Below are 25,728 nucleotides of genomic sequence, written 5' to 3'. Positions count from 1 at the left end.
AAATACACTGATTATCAAAATGTACCAATTATTTAATACACGCACGTTTATTTTATGGTTTAAGTACCTTAGTGCGTGCCCGCCTGTTCCGCCTGTTCCCGCCTTGTCCGTCTACTCCTGACAAGCGGCAGTCGATCAACTCCCCTGACTGTGACTGGGAATAACCCGACAGCCGACAAGCGCAGCGCAAAATGCATAACACACTCGCTTTTGACAGAAAATGTGATTTCTTATTTTAGTTACATAGCGGAACCGACGAAAAGTTCCTTGATAACCGAAAGAAATATGGCACAGTCGGGAGCAGCGGAAGGGGCGGGGAGAATTAAAGGAAGACTAGCCCAGATAAGCAAGTAGAAGGAGATTGAAGGGGTGGAATATTTGCTGAATTTTGAAGAATGTTGAATTTGCTGAAAACTTCCGACTGAACGGATGAAAGAATTGTGCGTTCGGGAGCGTGGTGGTGGACATGCGAGGAATTGCGATGTTTGTAAATGTGTGCTAAGTGCATGTCTTTACATCTCCTCCCCATCCTTCCCCCTGGCACGCCGCACAGTAAACCAGGTCAATGAAAATTTTTAGGGTGTTCTTCGGCCAAATTGGCAACCTGCATGCGCCGGTGAACCCAGAGAAGCCGCGTTAATAAATTCGACGATGTCAGAGACATCAGTAAAAGAAAAGAAAGACAGCCAAGTTGACGAGGAGTTGGGAGTGGATTCGAATAACATGGATAATTTGAGAAACACGATTCAAGATATCCACAGGGATGAGAATGACGAGAATGTTACCGAGACACAGGCATATTCAAGCATCGATGGTAGCAGCAGCCCCACAACATCCACATCCACAACTAGCAGCAAGAGTTTGAGTGTACAGCGCAAGTCAATAACTCACGCACATAACCAACCCACCGTTAAAACACCCCCTTCTACCTGGTTCAAACCGAGCATGAAGCGTATCAAGATGAATATCAGTGAGAAGGATAGACAGGATAAGCAGGAGGCCCAAGAGACGGACGAAATTCACGATGACCACGACGATAACGATGACAAGGATTCGCAGCTCGTTTCTTTTGTTAAGGCGGCTTTCATGGTCAGTTTGAGTCGTTGTTGAGTGTTGCGTTTCTAACACACACCAGGCATTCGATAACACAAACAAGGAAGAATACGCTGCTTACTTCTCGCCCAACCTCAAATGCACTATCAATGCCCTTCCTTATACTGTTGATGGATTGAAGGATGTCTATAACTACATAACTTCAGCGTGGGTGACAGCGGTCCAGGTTGGGTTCAAGCATGTTATAGAACATCCTCGTCTGATGGGCAAGTTGGGCGAGGGAGAAGTGGGTGCAGTGGCCGAGCTGAGTGGTAGGGATATCTTTGGCACTCGCCACCGCGTGAATTGCCTATTCACAATGGTAGTCTGTGTGGATGAAGAGAATGTGCAGGAGGTTAAAGAGTACGTGGAGGTTATGTCGTATGACTCCTGATGTTTTCAGTATGGTTTCTGGCGTCTAGTGTCCGATTTCTTCTCATGCCTCTCCAAATATCTACTCATGTTTTTCTTCTCCTCTTTCGAACAGTATTTCACGAACATTTCCCACTTTGCACTACTTGGAACCATTTCATAGACCACACGACGCGATAACCTTGTAACATTGACGACTAAATGACCTATTTATCCGATACACTTACAATTCTATACTTTGTACATTATAGGCTATCTTCCGATCATATTCAACCATTGCTTCTTGAACACGTCCACAAAGGCTTTGTTGTCCATATAGAAACCCTCTTGTTTCTGAGGAGGGACGACGTTTACGCGCCAAGGAAAGCGTCTGTCGATGTTGAAGGGCAGTCTTGGAGGATTTGTCGATAAAGGTACAGCTGAGAGTGTTCTGTGCTGACCAGACTGCTTAGGTTCACGTAGAGACACGGATTGCGCATCGACAAGGACACCCTTGCCAAGCTTTGCATACTTCTTGCCTCTACCAAATGAGATAGGAAGATTGAGTGAAGTGTGTAGCCTTAATTGATCTGTTTTGGGGAGATGCGATAACCGTATCACTTCACGCGATGAGTTGAAGAGAAGTAGACTAGCTGCCCCTAAACCGATAAAACAGACAGCAGTTCCAGCTAGTAAGCGTTTCCAAGGTGGTGTGGGAGTGTCTGGTTCCTCCAATTTATCATCTTTGTCGTGTGTGTCTTGTAAATTTTCACTCTTCGATTCAAAAGACTCAAAATTATAACAAGCTTCGGCGCATACAACAGCGTATAAAGTGAGCGTACCAACGCAGGCCCAGATAATTTTTGGAGAGAAACGAGCGGGTCGCTGAATGAGGAGGATTTCCTCCGAGTGAATGGAGTGATTTGATTGATGGGAGTGGAACCTACAGCCCAAACTTCTAAATGAAGCACTCGCTATTAAATTACTAGTACTTGCTTTTAAATTACTAGCCCTTACCCTACCCAACATGGTTTACACAAAACACTCAGCTTGATGGGAATTGATGGTGAAAATGATTTTGTTTTTAGTAGGGCAGGCTTATTATTTAATAGTCATTTTCTAAACATCCCTTTAAAGATAATAGGACGGTGATTTGCGCGACTTCTGCGAGTCTGATTTCAACGCTGGCTGGATATCCAGTGGGTTCATGACTGGGATACACAGAAGCACGTGCTCAGACTCACTCTTCAGCTAGACAGCATTAAGAGTCGCTTGCAAACTGACAGATCTATCAAGTCCATTTCCAGTTGCGCACATAAGGTTTGGAGGTATGTCTGTGGCGAGCATAAATCATCAATCTAATTTTCCATCAGCCAGGAAGGCTTCCGTGGCTTTTTCCGCGGTGTTTGGATCCCGCTATGGTCCATTTCCGCCGTCAGAGCCACTTCATTCTCCATTTACACCAAATCAAGGGACTTGTTGGCTAAGAACACGTCCGTTAAACCTATAGACCTCCCCTTTACTGCTCTCTCTGGCCTTTTATCAGGTCTTCCCGCTGGTTTCATTATTTCCTTAGCATCCGCGCCGTTTGAACTGATCAAAATCAATCGCCAACTCGAATTTCAAATCGCTTCCAGTCGAGGTTTGGTTTATAGAGACCTCGGCACTATCGGATCTGGTAGGGATATAATAAAGAAGCATCGTGGCGCTATCACTGGTCTCTACACCGGATTAAGGTTGCATATGATGCGCGATAGCTTCGGCACTGGTCTCTACTTTTCCATCTACGACAGCTTGAAATGGCTTACACGTAGTAATCCAAACCACAACCTCAACAAATTGCCTCCACAAGTCGCTGCATTCTTGGGCGGTGCTACAGCGGGCATATCGAGCTGGCTGCTCGTTTATCCCGTTGACGTGGTTAAAATTGTAGTGCAGCAGCGAATGCTGTCTGAACTGCCACCTAAGTCGCCAAAAGAGATTCTCGTACATCTTGTCAGAGGATCTAATCCGGATCTACCACCCAGACCGCTGCTTATTGGAATAGGTAAGCTGTATAGAGGATTGGGAGTGAGTGCGTCGAGGTCAACACTCGCGCATGGACTCATGTGGGCTTTGTATGAGTCTATGATGGGTAGGATTGAAGAGGAGCACGCAAGTGCACTTGATAGAGACATGAAAATAGCCAAAAACACCAGTAGATTGGTTTGAATGGAGGTATTAGAGTGATTACCTCCAAACAATTGTAATTTATCTTATATAGATTAGTATTCCCCGCTTTAAAAAGGTATTTGCCAATGTTGTCACTGTCTTCTCGCTTCGTTCAACCTTATCATATGAGCAGAATACCAAACTTTACAAAGGGCGTCGAGTACTGGAACGCTACAGAGGCGACTTATAATGGAGTACTGGGGGGATTCGGTGAGTTTGAGTTGATGTAATATCTCAAGGGTAGAGCCAGCTTACAGAATCAACAGGATTGGGTACATTACCACGTGTAGATGCCCAGAGTTCGCGTATGATGATTCTAAAGCTACTCCCACGACTCTCACAGACTAAGAGCATAATGAGTCCGAATGGTGGTGATGCACAACACATTAAGCACACACGCGCTCTCGAAGCTGGTGCAGGCGTCGGTAGAGTGAGCACTGATGTTTTACTTTACTACTCCAACCACGTCGAGCTGGTAGAACCGACGAAAAAGTTCACAGATGTCGCCAGAGAGCGTCTCAGCGTGCATGACAAGGTGAAAGAAGGGTCTACGTGGGTAGTGAAGGAAATAGGATTACAGTCGTGGCAGCCAGAAGGAGTCTACGATCTAATTTGGTCACAGTGGTGTATCCCTCACCTGAGTGATGAAGAATTGGTTACATACCTAAACAAAGCCAAGAAGGCGCTTAGGAGATACGAATCGAATGACAAATACTTTGGTCAAGATGGATTGGTTGTGGTTAAAGAAAACATCTGCTCAGATAGCGATTATACGCTGTTTGATGATGAAGATTCATCGATAACTAGGTGGGCGGGGTGTTGGTGTGCTTGAAACGCTATTCTAACGCCCTTTCAGATCACACCAGGCTTATTTGGATATATTCGATAAGGCTGGTATGTCCATCGTCTATCAGGAAGTACAGCTTGGTTTTCCAAAGGTGAGTCACTGTCTTCTCGGTTCAAAGCCACGACTAAAAAAAGCAGGAACTGTACCCAGTACGCGTTTATGCTCTGAGGTAGCTGTGATAAATATAATTATTAAAATGTTGTTGCTTTCGTTCAACCAGTTCAACCATCACGATGCGTGTACGAGTCCGGAGTCTGGAGGCAGAGAGGATAAATTTTGTGTTGGAGAATGCTGATTTGCCGTGGGTGATGGCTGTAGTGATGTTAAGGATGCTCACAAGGCTACAGACTAGCGAATGCGTTGCGAAGGATATTGATAGCTGATTTACCGTGAGTGGGGGAAGTGAGTGTAACATCCAATACAACTAATACCAACAAACAGAACTATGGCCATAGATTCTGTAAAAATTGAAGAGAACAGCTCAGTTTTGGTGGATGAATTCATTTCCCATCGACTGGGAATGGTTCCGCTTATTTCAACAGCATGTGACAAGCTGATCAATTACAATCGTGATTGCGTATGTATGGATAGCTGTCCAAAGTGCTCTGTAGTGCTTGGTCTTAATATCAAGTGTACAACACCAGAAACTATCCTCGTTACTTCAAATCACCTTCAAGTTATATCACAAGAAGCTCTAGATACTTCTGGAAACGCTATTGATCCGCCTATTGGCCTTTCAAGCGATTTTGGTTTGCCAATCAATTATCACTTGGAAGATGTACATCCAATCACCATTTGCAAACTCCGACAAGGTCAGGAATTGAGAATTACTTGTTTGGCTAAGAAGGGTATTAATAAGGAACACGCAAAATGGGGTCCCACTTCGGCTGTTGGTTTTGAGTACGATCCTTATAACAAATTCAAGCATACTAGTTATTGGTATGAGCAAGATGAGAGATCAGAGTGGCCACTATCCTCTAATGCAACAGAGGAAACTCCACCTGAAGACTCTAACGATGTTAATCATCCTGCTCAATCAAATGACTCTGAACCTAGAAACTTTTACTTTGATGTTGAAGGTACTGGTGCTCTTCAACCTAAAGATATGCTCCTCTCAGCTTTTGCAGAGTTGCAGAACAAACTGGCTGCTATTGTCCTCGCGCTTGATCACCCAGCTGATCAGCAAGGCGATATGAACAGTGGTAATCTTGTTGAAGGTATGGACAATACTACTGGCGGCGCTGGTGCGAGTGGTGTTCAAGCACTCGATGATTGGGCTGTGAACACTGCACAAGGTTTCGATTGGTCTTGAGTGAAAAATATGTATAAAATGTATTATCGTTATATCTTAGTTAATGACTTTGGTTGTGAATTTAAATTCTCCGTATTTCTCCAATTCTTCAATCAAACTTGCGCCTAGTGCTGATGCTGGTGTATAGACGCCACCTTGTTTGTTAGTAGTGTTTTTTGCAAGTAAGAGTGCAACTTCTGAGCACATTACACCAGTTAGACTGTACCCAGCGTGTCCTTTCCCAGTGACTGTTGTGTGCGCAATGTGACCATCAACTGTCTTTGTCGTGTTGTTGACAACGAGTCTGCAAGCAGCGTCTTGTTCAGGTGTGGGACCGGAACCAGAATTTGGAGCAACTTTTGATAGAGCCCATCTGAACCAAGGGAAAGCAGCAAAGAGGAAGCCACCGATAGCCATTAAGACACCACGAATGAGGGCTTGTAGGAAGGAGGTACTTGACAGTGTCTCTGTGTACTTGAAAGTCTTGCTGTACAATTGGGGTAGTAAGGCAGCAGATCTGTAAACAACTCTGACATTATGAGGACCTAGCAACCAAGGAGTACCCCATTTCTGCACAGTGTTGTCATAGTATATCAGCTTCTCGCCGTTTTGCACACTGGCTCTGTCAGATGGAGCTTCTGGAGCGAGTGACCAGACGTCATCATTGAATGATTTCATATGAGCATATGAGGTCTTATCGAACATGGTCAGGAGGCTAGAAATGGTACCACCACTAAACCCTTTAATGAGACCACCGAAAGAGTTGTGAGAGTAGTTGATGTCGGCGTAAACGCCATTGTCGCGTAAGGTTTGCACCGATTTGTAGACGGCCATATCGCTTGGAAGGCTGTCCAAACCAGTGGAAGGGATGAGAATGGAGTTGGTTTGCGCAGCTTTGTAGGAGAGCTGCTTGACGAGATTGATGTAATAGCTGGGACCTTCGCCATTGATGTCTACAAAGTGTACACCCATTTTAACGCATGCTGTAGCTACGCTGAGACCGTATAGTGCGTATGGACCAGCCATTGATAAGACGACTTTAGACCTCTTTACGATATTCTCAAGCTCAATTGAGTAGACTGATAGGTCTGGAATGGATATTGATTGTACGTGTGAAGGTACATCCAGTTTATGCTTCATGTCATCGAGCTTCGTCAGTGATCTCGCACCCAACCCGAGCTTTAATTGTTTGTGGTGAGTTGTGAGGTGTTTTATTGCTAGCTGGGCTGTGTATCCCGTCGCGCCGATTATTATAATATCAAATTCTGGCGCGTCGTTCATGATGATGGTTTAATCGGAAGATTGATCCGGTGGAGTTGCTTGGGTGATAAGCGGGGGTAGTGTGAGAGGGGTGTAAATTTGTGTGAGTGAAGAGTTGTGCGTTCGAATCTTACTCAAAGCAAATTGATTAATTAACCATCTAAAACACCTCTCCTTTCTTCCCAACACATGTTCATCGCGCTAGTCAGTCTTGACAAGAACACAGTGCAATGGACGCTGCAGTACTTGAGTCGGGAGCACAATTTTACTCAACTTGAGCTTGAATCGCAGGTGCCCAAGGAGCGGGGTGGTCAGAGGTTCGATACGCATACGCAGATGATCGAATACGCGACGCAGCACTGGCAGTCCAACTTGGTAACCACAAGTCTGCATAGCTGCACTTGTAGCGATGTCGACACTTTCCTCCGTCGCCCTTTCACTCTTCTCGTAGCGCTCGAATCGAGTATAGAGAATATCAAGAAATCACTCACTCAACAACTCCCTCCTTCCACACCCGCGCTTGATCTCGCTGCCTTTCTTCGCTGGTTCGATGGAGCGTACAGAGCCCAGAGGGATACCTTGTCACGCGCGCAGCTCAACATCTACAACGGACATGAGACGGAGGATGCCTTTGTGGATGTGCTGCGCGAGGCTAACATAGTAGACGAGCAGCGCATACGCCCAAGTTGGGATACATACTTTATGGAACTAGCTGATCTGGCCAGCCAGCGGTCCAATTGCATGAAAAGACGCGTCGGAGCTGTACTGACTCAAGATAAACGCGTCGTGTCCACTGGCTACAACGGCACACCGAAAGGTTTGCTCAATTGTGCAGATGGCGGCTGTAAGCGGTGTAACAGTGGTGTGGAAATGGGTTTCGCAGAATGCTTGTGTTTGCATGCCGAGGAAAATGCCCTTCTGGAAGCGGGGAGGGGAAGGATCGGAGAGTGTGCAGTGCTGTACTGCAACACTTGTCCGTGTTTGGGCTGTGCGGTTAAAATTGTTCAGACTGGTATCAGCCAAGTCGTTTACAATCACGGTTATCGCGTCGATCAGAAGACGCTAGAACTGTTTCGGAACGCTGGCGTGGTTCTTAGGCAGTACTCTTCAAATATAACGCGTGTTTGTTGATTTCATTTCGGTTTTGTTTGTACACTCGCACCTAGCACACCTATGAAACGCAGAGCACCAAGTGATAAATCAACCACTGACGAAGAGTGTGATGATAGCGATGAGATTGCGCAGAATCAAGATCAAGATGATAACAGCAGCCAGGCTACGCTTTCAGAATCTGATTTAGCCCCGGCTGAGGGTGGTGGCGATCATAGTGGCAGTGGAATTAACAACAGTACCATAAAAACCGCTTTAATTCCTTTGAATTCCCCGTCATTAAATCAACTAGCAACTTCCTTAGGACTGCTTATCACGCACTCAGATATCGATGTGAATGACGTTATTGTCAAATCGGAGTGTCTTCCAAACAAGCACAAGCAACAGCACGCACACCCATCAGTCTGCCATCATTGGCTGAGGGATTCTGCTGCAGCGGGCAGAATACTCCCGATAGCGCTCTACGTATTGGACGATTACAACCCCAATAACTCGGAAGACGGCTCAGACGACCTACCACCCAATCCACAATCGAAGAACGCCTGCTTCCGCATCCATCCGCTCAATTCCCCCAATGAGCATCTCGTGCACGCTCTGCGCATCCTCAAGCAGGACCGTGTAGCGAGGGATGAGCGCTGGAATGCATTGGCTTACTCGAGAGCAGCGGCTATGGTCAAATGTGAGTTTGAGTTTGAGTTTGAGTTTGAATTTATGTGGTTTTACATCTAACCCACACATAGCATTCCCCCATCGCATCCGAAGCAAGGATGACATACGGCTGCAGTTGTCGTATGACAGCAATGACACTGTACACACCAAAAACATCGGCGAGAAGAAAATTCGGGCCAAGATAGAAGAATACCTCAATTACGGACGGATTAGTGAGGCTGAAACAATACAAAATAGCGCGTCGCACAAGCTTTACAACGCACTTTGTTCTATCCAGGGCATAGGACCGAGAAGGGCGTACGAGCTCAGCCGCACGGGTGCAAGTAGCCTGGGTGAGCTGGTGGAGAGGGGTAGCATAACGCAGGAAGATGTCACACTAGCCCAGCATCTTGAATTGGGTATACCGAGAACAGAAGTGAGTAGTATAGCAGGAGTGGTGATGGAGAATGCTCGAACACTCCTTCCCCACCCTACGCACGCCATCTGCGGCGGATACAGGAGAGGAAAGAGTGAGTCGAATGACATTGACATACTGATTACGCATCACGGCTATACGCTACAGCAAATGAACGAGTTTCTAGCTAACTTGGCAAGACGACTGCAGGATATGGGCTTCCTCACAAAGCTCATGCGCCAATTGTCGCTCAGTGACGGGCACAGCGATAAGCACGATTACCAGAGTACGCTTCTTGGTGTAGTTGCGAGTAGTAGCAAATACGGTACAACGGACAGTGCACAGGTCACGTTTCGGCGCGTGGACATTATCGTGTGCCACCCCCACAGCTTCCATCTCGAGGTACTCGCGTGGACGGGGTCAGTCATGTACGAGCGCGATCTGCGCGCGTTCGTCAAGCGGCGCAACCTCAAGCTGAACGCTTCATGTGTGTACGATGAGCACACCAACAATGAGGTCGATCTTAGCGGGATCAGGAGCGAGAGACATCTCCTCGCCTTTTTGCATCTGCCGTGGATCGCGCCTGAGAATCGCAATTGTGATTGAAAGGTTGAAATATATTTACATCTATGCTTCATATGCTTCTGCTTGTGCCACTTGCTCCTCCTATGTAGTTGTCTATGTGGTTCGAGCTCCGTTTGTGATACATGGCAAGGACGAGAGTGAGCGGGAGGTGAATGAGAGAGGCGTGGAAGAGTCGTCGAGCAGCCTTATCGCCTGGTCTGTTTGCCTTGATTTCTCTGTAGAACATGAGCGAAAGCCATGCAAAAGGGGCGTTGAGGAGTGTGGAAGTGTAGCTGAATCCCCACGTCGTCAAACCCGACCACGGGAAGAGGATGGCAGTGAGAGGGAGCATAAACAGAGCATGCCTGGTGCTAACGATGCTGTTTTTCAATGGGTTCGTAACACTTAGCATCTTATAACCGCAAGCAGCGTACTGAGGGCGAAGGAGATGAGCGAGGGAGTTGAAATGGGGGAACTGCCAGGTGTACAACACATACGGCAAGGCAGAGAGTGCAGCGGTGTGTTTGAAATTGTTTAAATCGCCCAATTCACCACCACAAGACGCGGTCCAACCAATTAGCGGGGGTATAGCCCCAACGAGGCTGCCCACCCAGGTGTTGACAATGTGGACGCGTTTGAGAGGTGTATACACGGCGCTGTAGAGGAGTATATTGGCAGCACCGAGTGTGGCACTTGTGTTGTTAACGCCGTAGCTCAGTACGCCCACACCAGCCACACCAGCAACCACACCAAACACAACGGCGTGGAGCGGCGACAGGAGGCGTGTGCAGAGTGGACGTATGCGCGTGCGTGCCATCTGCGCATCGAGTGGCACCTCCAGCATCTGGTTGAAAGCGTTGGCGGAAGCTGAGCACAGCGCGACGCCACTGGCTGTACTGAGGAGCGTGCTGACCTCGTGCTGCACTCCTCCGCCTCCCTCGCTCTCCGGACACAGTGCATATCCAGCCATCGAAGTGAGCGTTACGAGGAACGTCAAGCGCGCTTTGCTTAGTTGCTTGTACAGCCGTAGGCGGTGTATGGGCGATATTGCAGGCAGCTTCTTCCACGCTATACGCCGACTTGTGGGTACGTGCACTACAGACGAAGGGGAGTTGGACAGCGGCGTTAAATTCACCTTGCTGGCTTTGCAGGTCGTGAAGAAATGCCTTGTGGACTTGTCCGGCGTTAGCTGATGGCTTGCACTCCGTCTTCTCGCTTACCATCGTTGGTGGGAGTGGAGTGGGTAGAATATGTCTTTCTTAATATGTTCATTGCATTATCGCTGGTATCATTACAATAACTCTCAATTGGCCTCCCAATACCCCCCACTGAGCCATTCACATCGCGTTCTGGGAAGGTACTGCACGCACAGCTCATTGAAGCTGTTGAGGAGGTCCTCAGGGGGTGTTGGGAGTGGTGATTGCTGTGAGAATGTTACTGGGTGTGTTGGTCAATCCTATTCCAATGAAAATTCTCATTGACTCACAAAATTTTGTTACTAGGCTCTTTCTCTCAGTGTCCTTCTGTCGTTGTGAGTAGAGTGAGAGGTCATTACCTAGCAAAACAAGACAAGGCAGTGACTGTGGATTCCAGTAAGATTTTAGCGTTTCTTCGTAGAGGGATTTATCGCAATGAGGCATGTATAGGAGGGTGTTTGTGGGTGTATTGTTGGGCGTGTTAGTGTTGTTCATAGTGCTATTGTCACCATCAACGCCATGTTTAAATCCAAATTTATCCAAAAATTTCACGTCAAACTCGGTTGAAACTGGATCAAAGACAGTGACACGATTCGAATTAATTTGTAAGCGTTGAGTGAGCCATTCCAAAACTACAAGTTGATCTAAAGCGTTGGAATTTGATTCGAAGCTGCCCAATCCAAGTGCAACAATACGCTTTGGTACTGGCCATTCCTCGGCGGCAATTAGAGAATTGAAGATGGCTAAATTTGGTTGAGTATGAGCCTAGACACATCATACAACCCACATTCTACCTCGTTAAACCATTTTGAACGCTTCAAAGAATGTCTTCTCTCTTGAAATGAAATTGAAATCCTGTCCTCAGTGTGATCGCTATTGTCAGACGCCGTTTGCAGCCTTCTATTAGACTTTCTACCACCACCGCCTTTAGATTTTGGCGTATATGCTTTGTATTTGAACATATTCCCGCTGTGGATGAGTGTTTTCTAGCACCAGCCATGGCCAACAACGACTTCAGAAAACAGAAATTATGGGGAGGCAGATTCACAGGTGAAACTGATCCTTTGATGCACCAATACAATCAATCACTCAGCTACGACAAGAGACTCTACGAGGCAGATATCCGCGGGTCTAAAGCATATGCTCAAGCGCTCGCTAGAATTGGCATACTTGATCAATCTGAAGCTACGCAGATTCAACATGGTCTTGATAAGGTTGGTCAGGAATGGTCCACCAACTCATTCACTATCCATCCCCAAGACGAGGACATACACACCGCCAACGAGCGTCGCTTGACTGAGATTATTGGCCCAGTCGCCGGTAAACTCCACACAGGTCGTTCACGCAACGATCAAGTAGTCACAGATGTCAGACTCTGGCTGGTCGAGCAGACCATACTGGTTGAGACATTCCTTAAAGACCTCATAGGCGTAATCAGCAGCAGGGCTTTGAATGAGATTGACGTGCTTATGCCCGGCTACACTCACCTCCAACCCGCTCAGCCTATCAGATGGTCACATTGGCTCTGCTCCCATGCTTTCTCCTTCGCAAATGACCTCGATCGTCTGAGAGGTCTTATGCCACGTTTAAATAAGTCTCCACTCGGTTGCGGCGCTCTCGCTGGTCACCCTTTTTCCATCGACAGAGCAACTCTCGCAAAAGATCTCAACTTTGGCGGCGTTATTGAAAACTCTATGAACGGCGTAGCTGATCGTGACTTTATCGTCGAGTGGCTCATGTGGGCTACTCTCACCCTCACTCATATGTCGCGCTTTGCGGAGGATCTTATCATCTACTCCACTAACGAATTCAACTTTGTTACTGCTGCAGATGCCTACTCTACGGGTAGCTCTATCATGCCACAAAAGAAAAATCCAGACAGTCTTGAATTGTTGAGAGGTAAAAGCGGTAGAATCTTTGGTCAGATGACAGGTTTCTTGATGTCGCTTAAAGGTCTGCCCTCTACTTATAATAAAGATCTTCAAGAAGATAAAGAACCTCTGTTTGATTGCGTCGATAGCATGAAATCGTCGTTACAAATAGCCACTGGTGTGATTTCAACACTCAACATACATCCTGAGCAAATGCACAAGAGTCTTGGAATGGACATGCTCGCTACCGATTTAGCTGACTATCTCGTCAGAAAGGGTATTCCATTCAGAGAGACCCATCACATTTCAGGCAGATGTGTCGCTTTTGCGGAGAAGAACAAAATTCAATTGTCTGACATCACTCTCGATCACCTCCAACAAATCGACAGCAGATTCAGTGAGGATGTCATGCAGGTGTGGAACTTTGAAGCCTCCGTCGATCGCAGAAATGCTATTGGTGGTACTGCTAGAAGTGCTGTCGAGGAGCAAATCAAGACGTTGCAGAGTTTGCTTTGAAATCTTTCCACCAAAGCACAATGTAATCACTTTAATTGGGTATAAACATATCTTTTTCTTCAGATAAACAAAGTTAATACAGATGCTATATTGTCTGTCTATAGACAATAGTAGATTTGAGTCGAATAGGGTGTGTTTAAGTGCAATTTGGTGTAATCATCTATTCATGTTGGTATATCTCTCGCACTTCCACCTGATCCAACACTGTTCAAGCTTTTGCGTTGATTCTGCTGTTGTGTTTGGAAATTGCTTGAGGTAGATCTGCTATATTCCAACTCGAACGACGAGGAGCGATTTCGCGGAAAGCTATCACTATTTGGTATATGTGGTATATTTGGCTGAACTTTAGCAGCATTTGGCACATCAAGGGGTTCACCACTGAGAAAGGACATGGAAGGTGGGGGAGGGAGAGGGCTGCTCGTATCCTCCTTTTGAGCTTGTTGCTGCAGCTCCAGTAGACTACCTTCTCTTTGACGTTCGTCAAGACTAGGTGACGCTGTCATTGAGCGACCAGTCGTTGTCGTTGGTGTTGCTGTTGTTGGTGTTGTAGAATGGACATGACTCGTTGACTTACCCCTTATCCTATTCCACAGCCCCCTTATACCCCCCTTCTTCTTCTTAGAGTGCTTCCCGTCGCTCTTGTTCAAACTGCGTGTCGATGGGTATTGCTTGCCCTGATAAACTTCCATCCCATTCATCGAGCTCGTCCTGTTGGGATCGCGCTCCTTCTCAAGCCCGAGATGCATATCGACCATGGAGCCTGAGGGGTGAGCAGACGCGACGCTCGTCGCAACGCTCCTATTGCTGTGTCTGAAGAAGAGGCTGAATGGGCGTCTGGAATGTGTCGAGGTGGGTGAAGTAGCTGTGAGTGTAGATGGCGACGCCGGTGTCGACTGCGGACTGTGAGGAACTTGCAGCTGCGAAGAGTTACGCGGTACGCTAGTTGGAACTTGCAAATCATTGCTCACGCTCGCCGGTCTGTTTTGAACCTTACTCTGACCCTGAACTTGACTATGACTCCGACTCCTGCTCTTACTGCTATTGCTCACCTCGCCTTTGCCGTAGTTTGTGATAACATTCGCCGCATCGTCAGGTAGAGGCGGTGCATTGGCGAGCGAAATAGCCAAGCTTTGCTTTGAAGTGCGGTTGTTGATTGGGGTATTTGGATTAGCAGTCGCAGTAGCATTCGCGGCCGCGTTTGCACTCGCACCCGCAATAGCGTTACCATTAACGTTAGCACTTGACTCGGACAATCTGCGTCTCCTTGGAGCAACTTGTTTCAGGGACTGAGGCGGGTTGAGTGAAGAGGATGAAGGGTATTTGAGCATAGTGTCGACAGTCCTGTCAATAGCTGTAACGTTGTTACGACTGACTTGATCTGCGACGTATGACTTGAGATTTCTAGCGCGATAGTTGGAAAGTGGTGGATTGAGCTTGGTCCACGTCGCCAAAGCGTCTTCCGTAACCTCATCCTGTGGACGAAGACCTGTTCGCTGTGAAGGTGATATGCCATTATGCTCCTGTGCTGACCAAAGAGCGAGAGATTTCTCAAGCTCGCCATCCGACGCGTTCTGCCAAACCGTAGGGGAAACGTCTACATCGGCCATATCCTTATCGCGCATCATGCATTCCAAGCATATCTCAACGACAGGTGGATTTAGAGTAGGTGGAGTGGGCAGAGCTGCATCGGGATTTATCTGATCGCCCTCAAGGTCTGTGCTTGGATCGCGTGTTGGACCACTTGAGCCAATTTTTGGAGGGAAACCAGCAGGGAAATTGGACAAATTACTTGGCCGAGCGAAATCATCATTAGAATTAAACTTTATTGATCTCAGCGAAGTATTTGAAGGTAGTAACGATTCCGGTAATCGGGGCTTGAGGAATTCTGAGTGGTATTTTAGCTGTGACTAGTTCGTAGGTGAGAATTGCTTATATAAATTCCATCTAACTCACGCTATTCCCATTATCCATTATTTTAACTTTTTCCAAGTTGGTTGCTAGTGTGATAGTTGCATATGGTATGTATTTAACTTGATTTAATGTGTTTGACTTTAATATTATACATATACTATCAATTCCAAACCTCAATCATTTCTTACACTCACTCCCTCGCTCCTTCCCTTATTCTCACATTTCCAGAAATTTTTCACTCATTCTAAATTTCAACATCAACTATATTAATATAAAAGAAAAGAGAGCATTACAAGAAAGGTTCATCTACTTCCTGTACCACAGCGTGGCTTGTCTGTTCCTTCTCATCTTCCTCTGAAGTTGAAGCATAGCATAAAGGAGTGCTTCAGCGGTTGGTGGACATCCAGGTGAGTATACATCCACAGGTACGATACGATCGCAACCGCGTACGACAGAGTAAGAGTAATGGTAGTAACCACCACCGTTAGCGCAAGAACCCATAGAAATAACGTAACGAGGAAGTGGAGTTTGGTCATAGACTTTGCGAAGGGCAGGAGCCATCTTGTTGGTTAATGTACCAGCAACAATCATCAAATCAGATTGACGTGGAGATGCACGGAAAACGACACCAAGTCTGTCTTGATCGTAACGAGCAGTGGCCATATGCATCATTTCAATAGCACAGCAGGCTAATCCGAAAGTCATTGGCCATAAGGATCCCTGTGGAAGGTTGTTAGAGGGTAATTCTTGAGTACACCTTCTTGTGGACTTGTCGCAGCGTCTTCTCGAAGAAACGACGCAGAGAAGCCGTGAAGAAGCCATTTAAAATATGTAAACCTACAGTCTGTCCCCAGTCTAATGATATTATCAGCTTAAACTCAAAAAAGAAGACAGCGACTCACTTCTAACTTTATCCAATGAAGTAAGTGCGTATTCCACGCCATTACGTGGCTGCTCCAGACTGAGCTGGTTTGAGCCTTGTTGGGCGATGTTTGTTGCTGGAATTGGACGACTTGCTTCCAATGCTTCCCCAGGACGTTGAGTGGTTGTTGACAAAGTGCGTGTAAGTGTAGGCAGTCTACCAATTGGTGATAATAATTGAGCTGCTACGTATTCAGCTAGATCCTTTAAAACAACTAAATTCCTCACGCTTCTTTAAAACGGATAACATGATTGGATGGGAGCTGAGCAACAGATAACCATATTATTGTGGCAATAGGAAGAAAGAGTTAAAAATTTAAATGTCTGTACAGGCATTCTCAATTACCGTAGATCTATTCAAATCAATTTATAATTTGTTTACAAAACTCCGCTTTCGCCACGGCTTAGAGGGGGAAGTGCAAACAACTTGAAAGCGGTCTAAATAGACTCGTTATTATCATCAAGCTCTAGCTTACTTTAATCTACGGTATAATTGTACAGCAGATTTTCCTACTGTGAGCCAAATGTCTGAACTCAGTGAGATATATCCTATGATATGTGAGGAATGTAGATTGCTTTCACAAAATACACTCACCCCTGCCAAGTTCCTTTTAGATGGAGTCAGTGTGGTCAATTCACAATCTGAAAAAAAAACCCACCAAGAGCTAAACGACCATTTGTAATAGGAATTGTGAGTGAAGGACCAATCAAAGATGTTTTGGTGTGTGATACTGAGTCACTAATTATCGCAATTGTGAGCTTTTGAATCAATTAAACACAACAACCCACTCCGGGCCCTCGTCAACGTGATCCCAAGGGAAGGATTCGGGAACAATCTTGTCTAAACAGCGATCCATATCAGTACGCACTGTGTAATCGCAATTCTCATTGATAGTGAGTGCAGCAGATGTGTGCTTTATGAACAAATTGAGAATTCCAACCTGAGTATTCGATAATCCATCTCTTATTTGCTCTACAACTTGATCCGTAACCAAATGACAGCCTTTTGATTGACGTGACAGTGTTATTGTCTTTTGATAAGGCATTTTACAGTGGAGTTGGTGGAGTTGATGGTTATGAGAGAGGATAATGACGGATTTAGAAAGGATTCAAACGAAAGTAAAACATGTAATGTCTTATACGATTGTCTTTATTGAGTTCATGTCTTTAGATTTTGCATACTCTAAGAAATAAATTTCCATCTACTCCGATCCAAAGCCAGAATCACGCCAAAGACAAGTACGTTTGACAGGAGATTTTTAAAGAAATAAGTTTAAGTTATTCAAGCTCAACCATCTAATAAGAAATTAAGTATATTTTTTAAGAATGACTTATTTTAGAGTTGAGGACGCGTCTACTCGACGGCATACACCTTTCACTCATACCATCACAGGGGACGTAATTTTGAATATTGAAATCAAAGAAATTAGAATGCAATGTTATTAACGCCATCGAAATTAAATTTTAATCAAATAATTTCGTCTCCTTCGACGGCGACGACGACGACGACATCATCGAATAACTCTGATGAAGATATCTTGGATGAAACGTATTCCTTTTTCAACAGCAGCAGCCAATCATCTACAAGCTCAGATGTACACACCACCATCAACTCAGAATCTTTGAATTCATTCAAATCCATCAACAAAGTCAACTACCTTCGACCACCACCAGAGCCCTCTGTTAATCCTCCACCTTCTCAACGTCCAAGGAAGGTCTTCTCTACTCTCTCTCCCACTGAAAAACCTTCAAGAAGATCAAGTCTACGCTCAAACCACAGTGATCACTCAATTCCTCACTTTAAAAGAAGTTCAAAGAAATCTTCTATTCCTCCAAATTCTACTGGGAACAACCAAAGATATAGAAATATCTTTCCTTCCCCTGATCCTCCTGATCCTCCTAATAGAGCTTCTTTTCCCCTTCAACCAACTTCCTACGCTTCCGCTAGACCTTTACAGGCTGCATTCCAAGCTCCGTCTACTCTCCTTTCGAAGAAATCCAAACCCTTTAATCCCTCAAACATTGGCCCTTCTGGTTCTCCTGCTTATCTTCCTCATATGCCTGACACTCCCGCTAAACCCTCTGCATTCGCCGCTAAAGCTCAAGCTGATATGTCACAATCTTTACCTGCTCAACAAACTAAGAATCGCACTTCATTCTTCGGTAAATCCGCTAAAAGACTCAGTTTAAATTTGGCTCTAGCTGCAAATTCTCCTTCAAAAGATGAAGATCAGAGCAACAATGGTAGAGGTAAAGGCAGAATGGCCATATTACGCAGATCGTCTGCTCTTAGTTTGAGTAGTAATCGCACTACTGCTTCCAGTGATAGTGATGGTAGTCCAAGCACTCGCAAGACTTACGACGATGAATGCTTAACTCCAACAAATCATTTTGATGAAAGTGAGTTGGTTTTCTTATCACTTATTACTCATCTAACACTTAACAGACAACAGCAACACTGCAAACTCACCAACTCCTTCATCAAAATTAGCCACCCCAACATCAAAAACTTCGAAAATCACAAGACGTGCATCTCAATTGTTTGATAGAGCTTCTAACCCTTTATCTTCATCCCCCGAACCTTCATCTCCTACTTCTCCGAAACGACCTTCGCTTTTCTCATCCCTTCGTTCACGTGAAAAAACTAGGTCAATGTCTTCAATGTCCTCATTCATAAGGAGACGTTCATCTTCCAAGTTGTCTATATCATCCAAAGCGGACAAGGACAAGGCCAAAGGGAGGGATAGTAATACGATAAAGTTTAACAATCCGAGTAATAGTGACGGCAGTTCAAGTACTATTAACGTCAATAAAAACCAAATTAGTCCCACTCCACCTCCACCCCCGCAAGGCAGATTCGAAAGAGAATTCTTCATCATTTCTCAACTTGGTAAAGGTGAATTCTCAGAAGCTTTCATTGCATGTAAACGACAAGCGGCTTACAACGGTCAAATATACGCTATCAAACGTGGCAAACCATTTGAAGGTGGTCGCGATAGATTACGACAGCTAAATGAACCAATTACGCTTTCCAAGTTATCACCACATCCAAATATTATCAAATTGAATGATTACTGGGAGGAGAATAACAGACTTTATATACAGACCGAATTGTGTGAAAAGGGTTCACTCAATAACTTCTTGGACGACTATGGCTCCAGGTTTGAAAAATTAGATGAGACACGTGTTTGGAAGATGCTAGGCGATATTGCAGAGGTTAGTTGGATGAGTTTGTGCAAATGCAATTACTGACTTCATCCTTTAGGGAGTTCGATTCCTTCACGCTTCAGGTATTTGGCATTTAGATCTCAAACCAGCCAACATCTTTGTTGCATCGAATGGTACGCTCCTAATAGGAGATTTCGGTCTAGCAGTTCAAGAATCGCAGCTGCGTACGTCAACACAGTACAAGAACTTACCAAAGCGGCGGAAGTCTGAGCCCGATACAGATGGTCCTATATCCATGTTAACGACGGTGCTAGAAGCGTCAGATGGGGTAGAAGAAGATGACATTAGTCTTTATGCAGGTGATTTGGAGAGAGAAGGTGATAGAGAGTATCTTGCTCCTGAAATTCTTCGGGGAAATTATAGCCATGCAGCCGATATCTTCTCACTCGGTCTGATTATCCTCGAAGCCAGTTGCAACATTGTCCTACCAGGAAATGGAGAACCATGGCAGAAGCTGAGGTCACTAGATTTTAGTGAATGTCCATTTGACGATCTATCAATTGCACTCGTTGACCTCATCAAGGCTATGCTCGACCCCAACCCCGAAAACAGACCTTCGGCATACCAGATACTCCAACATCCAATATTAGATAGTGTGAATAAGAAACGTTCTACGGGGGCACTGGAGAGGGAAGAAGATGCTTCCTTCATGGATAGTATAGTCAACATGCTCTCTAAGTCCACACTCAATAAACAGATTATTTATCAAATGAAACCAATACAAAACCAATCTCTACAACCTCAACCATCTCCACAAGGTCAACGGACATCATTCACTCCAAACACTCCAAACACCTCCGCCCAAGCTAGTCTTATTCTCGTCGATCAAGATGACAATCAATTATTTAGTAGATCGTCTACAGATGAGAATTTGATGGATTTAGATAAATAATGTCGCACGTCTTTTGCATGACAGTATCTTGCATAGCAGTCTCTAAGTTATATTCTCAAGCAATCAAAAACCAAGTAGCATATATCATTAAATGCTCTATTCATTCTTTTATTATCGCACTTGTTGCGCTTACTCATTTCGCTTTCTTTACCAGTTTACAAGTATTACGGTTAAATAACTTTATATCTCACTCCGCAGTGGTTTCTTAACTTTCTTGAAGCACTCAGCACTCAGCTTCCAGTTTTCACTCATTTCAACATCCAAATAATCCAATTGAATCCAATTTTATGTTGTAAAACCAATCATATTCGATATTTGATATCAATATTTTTACAAATAGTACAAGTGTATTTAAGATTTGAGTTTGAGAGATTGATGGTGTTTGTATGCGTTAATACGCTCCTTCTTAGCAGCCTGTACCTTTTTTCTTTCCTCTTTAGCCTTGCGCATGTCTCTAGGGATACTAGTCTCTAATTGATTAATTTTAGTGGGAATATACACCAACTGATCGCCGTTCAGCCAAGGAGCAGTGAGTGTGTATTTTTGGATATCATCCAATCTGCGTAGTATAGTCGCGGTGAGTGGGTGTTGTTCTGTGAGTGATACGACAGCCACACGTTTGAGTTTAAGGGTTATTGCCATTGCTTCTTCACTGCCTTTAGGCAACTCAATGAGTACGATTGAGTGTGAGTTCTTTGAGTTGTTCACTGCAATTTGTATCGGTAAATGGGCTAATAAGCGTGAAGGGTTTACGTCGCTTTTGCATGCGAGTACAACACGCGAAGTGGATGTAGAGCCAGCTTCAATGTCTCGTGTAACTGAGTTTATACCGATAAGTGTTGAAGGCGGAGTGAGTGGGGGTGTAGACTTGTTCTCAACTTTCTTATCACTTCGCAGCTTCCGCCTTTCTTCAGGAGAAATTCCTTTGGCTATTGATTCAGATGGAAATTTGGCTTTAAAATCCGTAAAAGAACCAGTAATGTCTTTAAGCACACCGTTTGAAATTGAAGTTGGTGGACAAGGCCAATTCAGTTGATATGGTGTTTCTAATACGGCTTTAAATGCAGGCTTTCTTTCACTTGCACTGGCTTTAGACTTATTCCTAACTGAGTTTTTTGTATTTGCGTTTCTAGCCAAGTTGTTCTCGTGGACGTTCATGTTAAAATGATAATAATTCTAATACGCGTTACTTTAATCGTAATTTCTATCTATTTTCTGTTGAAGTATCGCCAGTTAAGCGTTGAACTTGGTTTCTGCGATACCTGGAAATCTTCAAACGCTATTGTCGATCAGCGTGTTGAAGAGCTAGTCAGCCTATCAAACGACGCAGAAGATCCAAACAGTTTCTACTCTCTCCTACCTATTCCAACTCAATGCACTCCATGTCCAAACTACGCGTTTTGCGAGCAAGGCAATCTCATTTCTTGCCCACAAGAATTCATCCTCACTGACTCACTGCTTTCATTCTTTCCCTTTTCGAATATCCTCAATGGATTGCCCTACGCTGGTCCTATCGCTTTCCCTCCTCGCTGCGAACCTGACTCAGACAAAAGAGCAATGGCTGCAGATGTCGCTGTTCACCTCTTATCCACCCTTGAAAAACATAGAGGTGATGTTACTTGTGGTAATTTAAAGCGTAAAAGGGGTTTGAGTGATATCGACGCATTTTCACTCAGCGAGGTTGATGTTTACGCCTTTATTTCGGCACTTAAGGATGTAAGTTGAACTGAACACTCACTGCCTATTCATCTGATCTTTTGTTACAGAAGACCATCTCTCAAGATGAGTTCGACGATATTTACCAATTGGCTGTGAAGGATCTGGTCGATAATGAGGAAATAGACACTGTGAGGAGGGATAATGGGTGAGTATTACATTTAAGCGTTTGATACATTTAATCACGTTTAAGACGCTAAACGCTCACATACTAACACCTCTCTCAGTATAAACCTCCTCATTGCTCGTAATGCTCAAATCAGTCTCGGATGCAGACTCCGGCTGAAACTGTCCTCTATTGCTAGGAAATGGCGCCTCGAATTCTGCACCTTGGTCGCCCTTTTCCTCGGATACACCTTCGCTTTGACGAAAATAAGACGCGCGACGGCAGAGAAGAAACGAGTGAAAGAATTGGTCAAGTATACGATCGAACATGTGCGGGAGAGGGTGCGTTGCTTTGGTTAAGATTATTAGCACACTTACGTATACTCACACCCCTCTCAGATGGTCGAAAGTATGCACGATCCAACCATGGCGCCTTACGTCATTCCCGAACAGATCAGAGACAATGCGCTCTCAGATATCCACTCCTCGGCTAAGCGACAAAAGCTATGGAGTCGCGTGAGGAGCGTCGTCGAATCTAACGCTAATATACAGCTCAAGCAGCTAGAGATACAGGGCGACATTACCGATGTGTTTGAATGGAAGTCGTCGTGATCTTTGCATTTGTTGTAGCTATGTATGTGATTATATTAGAGTAAGAGGACGACTGAAATTTAAAGATGCACACATTATAGTACAGCAAAGCAACAGCAGCAGGAATAGCAAAAGAATTGAAATAGAATGACCTACTCATTCACCACAAATGCCGTCGAGTAGTAAGTCTTGCGCAATATCTCCAAGCCCCTCATAAAGCTCACCTCAAACAACACCCCACTACCTCCGACTTCCTCAAACGCTGTCTTTAGAAAAACGACCGAGCTCCTCAGTTCGCACAGGATTACTTTGGCAAATTGAAAAGGCTGGGTGAAGTCCATAAGCACATACCTGTCTATCTCACTTTCTATATCCTTAACAATGACCAGAGTGAGTGGGTGTGCAAATTTGCTTATAAGCTGCTGGATGGAAAACTTATGAAAATGAAAGTCATTGAGGGAGTTGACTACGAGAGTAAGCTCCTTGACTGAGTTGGATTGTGGGATATAGTCTATCAGGTTGTGCTTCCCATATGCTAGCTCTTTCTCTCGCACCTCTTCTGCCGCTGCCAGTTCCAACTCATAGAGCATCTCGCGGAGGTTGATGTGCAAACTGTTCAGCTTGGTCATTTGAGATATGGGTAGGCAGCGCTTAGTGACATTCGAGTCCACCAGCGTTTTCGGATAGGCGAGGTGCAAATGTCTTGAGTTGGGTTGCTATTGTTAGTAGCGTCGTATGAGTATGCATCCAACACACACCTAACACTACCCCTCGTCAGTCTGAAGTAGCTCTGGCCAGGCTGCATCTCTGAAGTGTTGCTGTCGACACTGACGTAAGCAAAGAGTACATCTGCTACCAGATTGCGCAATGACTTGTTCACGAGTGATACCATCTTAAGCGTCATCAAGTCAACATCCACTAGAACATTTTTTGTACTTCTGTTGGTAAACACTCGAAGCTAAGCTTCTGATGTTTGGTTAGTGTGTCGAGCTTGGTGTCTTTCGTGTGTTTGCTGTATGTGAACATCTTGGTCTGCATTGGTAACGATGTGAAATCAAGACGTTTTATATGACTTTGTTAGATAGTTGGCTGAGCTTACACTTTGCGTAAACATTCTATTACACTAAGTGAAAATTTGCATCCCACGCTAGCAAAAGCAACACAAGTAAAATAAACTAATGGCTTGTTGAAACAAAACTTTTAAAGGTGTTAAATATCATCAAGTCTTTTGATGTACGAATGCAGGCAGATTCGCATTAAATTGTTCATTGTCCTTATCCTCCCCATCGAGCTGCAATTTGAGTCCTTGAACGGAAGCAGCCCTAGACCTTGTTGAGTTTGGTTTATACTCACCCTGAGGTAGTGATGTACTTTTCTGCATTGGCGTGGCTTGCGATGTATCCCGTCTAAATCTCCTTTTCAGCGGTCGTATCGTCGTTGTCGACCCGCGTGTTATTATACCGATACATACCACTGCCAGCAATATAACAATCTGAGCGATACTCAATCTCTTCCCAACCATCACCTTGAGCAGTGTTAGACTGGCCTGCGCATATCTTTAACACCTACCTCAGATGTCAAATAAGAAACTTCTGACTTTAATCTATCTCTCTCGTCTTGTGTTTCCTTGTGTGACTGATCTAAGACCTTGATAGTCTCAGCTAGTCGTACTTCATTTCTCAGAGCAAGTGACTCGACTTTACCACTTAGGCCCCTCTGAGCAAGTCTTGAATCCTTGAGAGCCCTGCTAAGCATTTGTGACTGAGCTTCCAATGTCGCTAATCTTTTGTTGATGGTTCTATAAATCGATTCACCGGCATTTACCTGCGACGGCGTTCTCTGAGGCTGTTGATACTGAGGGGAGTATGACCTGGTCGATTCAAATTCCCCGTTTTCAGTCTCATTACCGTTTTTGACAGGTTGTGCGGGTTGTGCAGGTTGTGCAGGTTGTACAGGTTGTACAGGTTGTACAGGTGGTACAGGTGGTACAGGGGCAGGATCTGCTGGTGAATAAGAATCCTCTTGATATAATGTCCTCTCAAAAGCTTCAATCTCCTCAGGAGACGCATAAATGTCGTCTTGAAATTGAGAACTTTCCAAGAACTTATGCAAATCTTGGAAATCATCGTGAAAGACAGCAGGTGTTTCTTCATTAACCTTATTGGTAGATTCCACATCTTCCTCCAATCTAAATGCTTCCATCTGATCAACACCGTAAACTCTAAGTAAAGATAGCGGGCAGTAGTACTCGTTTCCGTAATGATCCAAGAAGTCAATGCGCAAATATCTATAGAAATCAGGTGTAGGTCGTGGTAGTTGGAAAGTCTGAACACCTCGAACGTTCCTTGCTCTAAATTCACCTACAGGCAACCAACCTTCCTCAGAGACTGGCCATGAGCGGGAAACGCTAACTCTAAACTTTTTGAAAGCACCGGAAAAGAATTCGTAGTTTGCTAATACGATTGTATCAATACGTATTTCATTGCAGAGTTCTGTAATAACCCAACGCTTTGATGTGTTGCATGGCGTCAGCATGTATCTATCCTTCTTTTCAGATAAAATGGCAGAAGCACCAGATGAATTTGGTGTAGACTGCAAAATAACAGCTGCACAATCAGAGGAAGCATGATTGAATCTATCTTTAAGCGGTGAAGTTGGAATTGGGAGTGGTGCAGGTGTGGATGTTGGTATAAAATCTAAATTATTGATTTCTGAGAGTATTTCTATATCAAAATTGTTGACCTGTGTTGCCAATTCTGAGCCTGGCTCAATCCGTGGCTCAACATCGAATATCGTATCGTTAGCTATACAGAATTCAGGTTTCTGGCAGCTTTGATTATCTGCTATGTCTTGTGTACTCAGCAGCTCTGCTAATGCTCTCGAAACAAACAAAATCCAATTGAATTTCATCTCAACTCCATGATAGTTTCCAGTAAAATCTATTCATTTGTTATTTTTTATAAATACATTAAATATTCTCATTTGTTTCAGT

The 25,728-nt window shown here is 44.7% G+C and overlaps 17 protein-coding genes across 17 annotated transcripts; 8 read left to right on the top strand and 9 right to left on the bottom strand.

The window, feature by feature from the left end:
- Positions 1–651: 651 nt before the first annotated feature.
- On the top strand, positions 652–1,486 carry J056_003761 (uncharacterized protein; the record flags this gene model as incomplete). Its single annotated transcript, XM_009268977.1, has 2 exons — positions 652–1,089; positions 1,136–1,486. 2 exons carry the CDS (start codon positions 652–654, stop codon positions 1,484–1,486), a joined length of 789 nt encoding a protein of 262 aa, XP_009267252.1.
- A 230-nt stretch (positions 1,487–1,716) lies between these two features.
- Positions 1,717–2,472, bottom strand: J056_003760 (uncharacterized protein; the record flags this gene model as incomplete). The annotated part of the gene is made up of 1 exon (XM_009268976.1): positions 1,717–2,472. One exon carries the CDS (start codon positions 2,470–2,472, stop codon positions 1,717–1,719), a length of 756 nt encoding a protein of 251 aa, XP_009267251.1.
- Positions 2,473–2,496: 24 nt separating this feature from the next.
- Positions 2,497–3,654, top strand: J056_003759 (uncharacterized protein; the record flags this gene model as incomplete). The annotated part of the gene is made up of 4 exons (XM_009268975.1): positions 2,497–2,530; positions 2,581–2,642; positions 2,695–2,771; positions 2,817–3,654. The coding sequence occupies 4 exons, from the start codon at positions 2,497–2,499 to the stop codon at positions 3,652–3,654; spliced, it is 1,011 nt and encodes a 336-aa protein (XP_009267250.1).
- A 125-nt stretch (positions 3,655–3,779) lies between these two features.
- On the top strand, positions 3,780–5,813 carry J056_003758 (DNA-directed RNA polymerase II subunit RPB3; the record flags this gene model as incomplete). The annotated part of the gene is made up of 7 exons (XM_009268974.1): positions 3,780–3,864; positions 3,921–4,461; positions 4,511–4,592; positions 4,639–4,670; positions 4,722–4,802; positions 4,849–4,890; positions 4,943–5,813. 7 exons carry the CDS (start codon positions 3,780–3,782, stop codon positions 5,811–5,813), a joined length of 1,734 nt encoding a protein of 577 aa, XP_009267249.1.
- Positions 5,814–5,849: 36 nt separating this feature from the next.
- Positions 5,850–7,073, bottom strand: J056_003757 (Putative trans-acting enoyl reductase; the record flags this gene model as incomplete). Its single annotated transcript, XM_009268973.1, has 1 exon — positions 5,850–7,073. One exon carries the CDS (start codon positions 7,071–7,073, stop codon positions 5,850–5,852), a length of 1,224 nt encoding a protein of 407 aa, XP_009267248.1.
- Positions 7,074–7,241: 168 nt separating this feature from the next.
- J056_003756 (Deoxycytidylate deaminase) lies at positions 7,242–8,183 on the top strand (the record flags this gene model as incomplete). The annotated part of the gene is made up of 1 exon (XM_009268972.1): positions 7,242–8,183. One exon carries the CDS (start codon positions 7,242–7,244, stop codon positions 8,181–8,183), a length of 942 nt encoding a protein of 313 aa, XP_009267247.1.
- Positions 8,184–8,225: 42 nt separating this feature from the next.
- On the top strand, positions 8,226–9,831 carry J056_003755 (DNA-directed DNA/RNA polymerase mu; the record flags this gene model as incomplete). Its single annotated transcript, XM_009268971.1, has 2 exons — positions 8,226–8,841; positions 8,903–9,831. 2 exons carry the CDS (start codon positions 8,226–8,228, stop codon positions 9,829–9,831), a joined length of 1,545 nt encoding a protein of 514 aa, XP_009267246.1.
- A 28-nt stretch (positions 9,832–9,859) lies between these two features.
- J056_003754 (uncharacterized protein) lies at positions 9,860–11,947 on the bottom strand (the record flags this gene model as incomplete). Its single annotated transcript, XM_009268970.1, has 4 exons — positions 9,860–10,955; positions 11,160–11,226; positions 11,276–11,728; positions 11,773–11,947. 4 exons carry the CDS (start codon positions 11,945–11,947, stop codon positions 9,860–9,862), a joined length of 1,791 nt encoding a protein of 596 aa, XP_009267245.1.
- Positions 11,948–11,983: 36 nt separating this feature from the next.
- Positions 11,984–13,372, top strand: J056_003753 (putative argininosuccinate lyase; the record flags this gene model as incomplete). Its single annotated transcript, XM_009268969.1, has 1 exon — positions 11,984–13,372. One exon carries the CDS (start codon positions 11,984–11,986, stop codon positions 13,370–13,372), a length of 1,389 nt encoding a protein of 462 aa, XP_009267244.1.
- Positions 13,373–13,536: 164 nt separating this feature from the next.
- On the bottom strand, positions 13,537–15,343 carry J056_003752 (uncharacterized protein; the record flags this gene model as incomplete). Its single annotated transcript, XM_009268968.1, has 2 exons — positions 13,537–15,279; positions 15,326–15,343. The coding sequence occupies 2 exons, from the start codon at positions 15,341–15,343 to the stop codon at positions 13,537–13,539; spliced, it is 1,761 nt and encodes a 586-aa protein (XP_009267243.1).
- A 246-nt stretch (positions 15,344–15,589) lies between these two features.
- J056_003751 (uncharacterized protein) lies at positions 15,590–16,454 on the bottom strand (the record flags this gene model as incomplete). Its single annotated transcript, XM_009268967.1, has 4 exons — positions 15,590–16,003; positions 16,041–16,138; positions 16,186–16,386; positions 16,433–16,454. The coding sequence occupies 4 exons, from the start codon at positions 16,452–16,454 to the stop codon at positions 15,590–15,592; spliced, it is 735 nt and encodes a 244-aa protein (XP_009267242.1).
- A 232-nt stretch (positions 16,455–16,686) lies between these two features.
- On the bottom strand, positions 16,687–17,061 carry J056_003750 (UPF0047 protein C4A8.02c; the record flags this gene model as incomplete). Its single annotated transcript, XM_009268966.1, has 4 exons — positions 16,687–16,753; positions 16,800–16,812; positions 16,864–16,943; positions 16,994–17,061. The coding sequence occupies 4 exons, from the start codon at positions 17,059–17,061 to the stop codon at positions 16,687–16,689; spliced, it is 228 nt and encodes a 75-aa protein (XP_009267241.1).
- Positions 17,062–17,640: 579 nt separating this feature from the next.
- J056_003749 (Mitosis inhibitor protein kinase wee1) lies at positions 17,641–20,324 on the top strand (the record flags this gene model as incomplete). The annotated part of the gene is made up of 3 exons (XM_009268965.1): positions 17,641–18,604; positions 18,651–19,420; positions 19,470–20,324. The coding sequence occupies 3 exons, from the start codon at positions 17,641–17,643 to the stop codon at positions 20,322–20,324; spliced, it is 2,589 nt and encodes an 862-aa protein (XP_009267240.1).
- Positions 20,325–20,675: 351 nt separating this feature from the next.
- Positions 20,676–21,482, bottom strand: J056_003748 (uncharacterized protein; the record flags this gene model as incomplete). Its single annotated transcript, XM_009268964.1, has 1 exon — positions 20,676–21,482. The coding sequence occupies one exon, from the start codon at positions 21,480–21,482 to the stop codon at positions 20,676–20,678; it is 807 nt and encodes a 268-aa protein (XP_009267239.1).
- Positions 21,483–21,881: 399 nt separating this feature from the next.
- Positions 21,882–22,757, top strand: J056_003747 (Inner nuclear membrane protein SRC1; the record flags this gene model as incomplete). Its single annotated transcript, XM_009268963.1, has 4 exons — positions 21,882–22,040; positions 22,091–22,188; positions 22,268–22,487; positions 22,545–22,757. 4 exons carry the CDS (start codon positions 21,882–21,884, stop codon positions 22,755–22,757), a joined length of 690 nt encoding a protein of 229 aa, XP_009267238.1.
- Positions 22,758–22,888: 131 nt separating this feature from the next.
- J056_003746 (uncharacterized protein) lies at positions 22,889–23,628 on the bottom strand (the record flags this gene model as incomplete). The annotated part of the gene is made up of 2 exons (XM_009268962.1): positions 22,889–23,438; positions 23,495–23,628. The coding sequence occupies 2 exons, from the start codon at positions 23,626–23,628 to the stop codon at positions 22,889–22,891; spliced, it is 684 nt and encodes a 227-aa protein (XP_009267237.1).
- Positions 23,629–23,955: 327 nt separating this feature from the next.
- J056_003745 (uncharacterized protein) lies at positions 23,956–25,646 on the bottom strand (the record flags this gene model as incomplete). Its single annotated transcript, XM_009268961.1, has 2 exons — positions 23,956–24,261; positions 24,306–25,646. The coding sequence occupies 2 exons, from the start codon at positions 25,644–25,646 to the stop codon at positions 23,956–23,958; spliced, it is 1,647 nt and encodes a 548-aa protein (XP_009267236.1).
- Positions 25,647–25,728: the final 82 nt, after the last annotated feature.

This window comes from Wallemia ichthyophaga, assembly GCF_000400465.1.
Source record: "Wallemia ichthyophaga EXF-994 unplaced genomic scaffold scaffold5, whole genome shotgun sequence".
Taxonomy (NCBI): domain Eukaryota; kingdom Fungi; phylum Basidiomycota; class Wallemiomycetes; order Wallemiales; family Wallemiaceae; genus Wallemia; species Wallemia ichthyophaga.
This window is presented reverse-complemented; position numbering and strand designations above follow the sequence as displayed.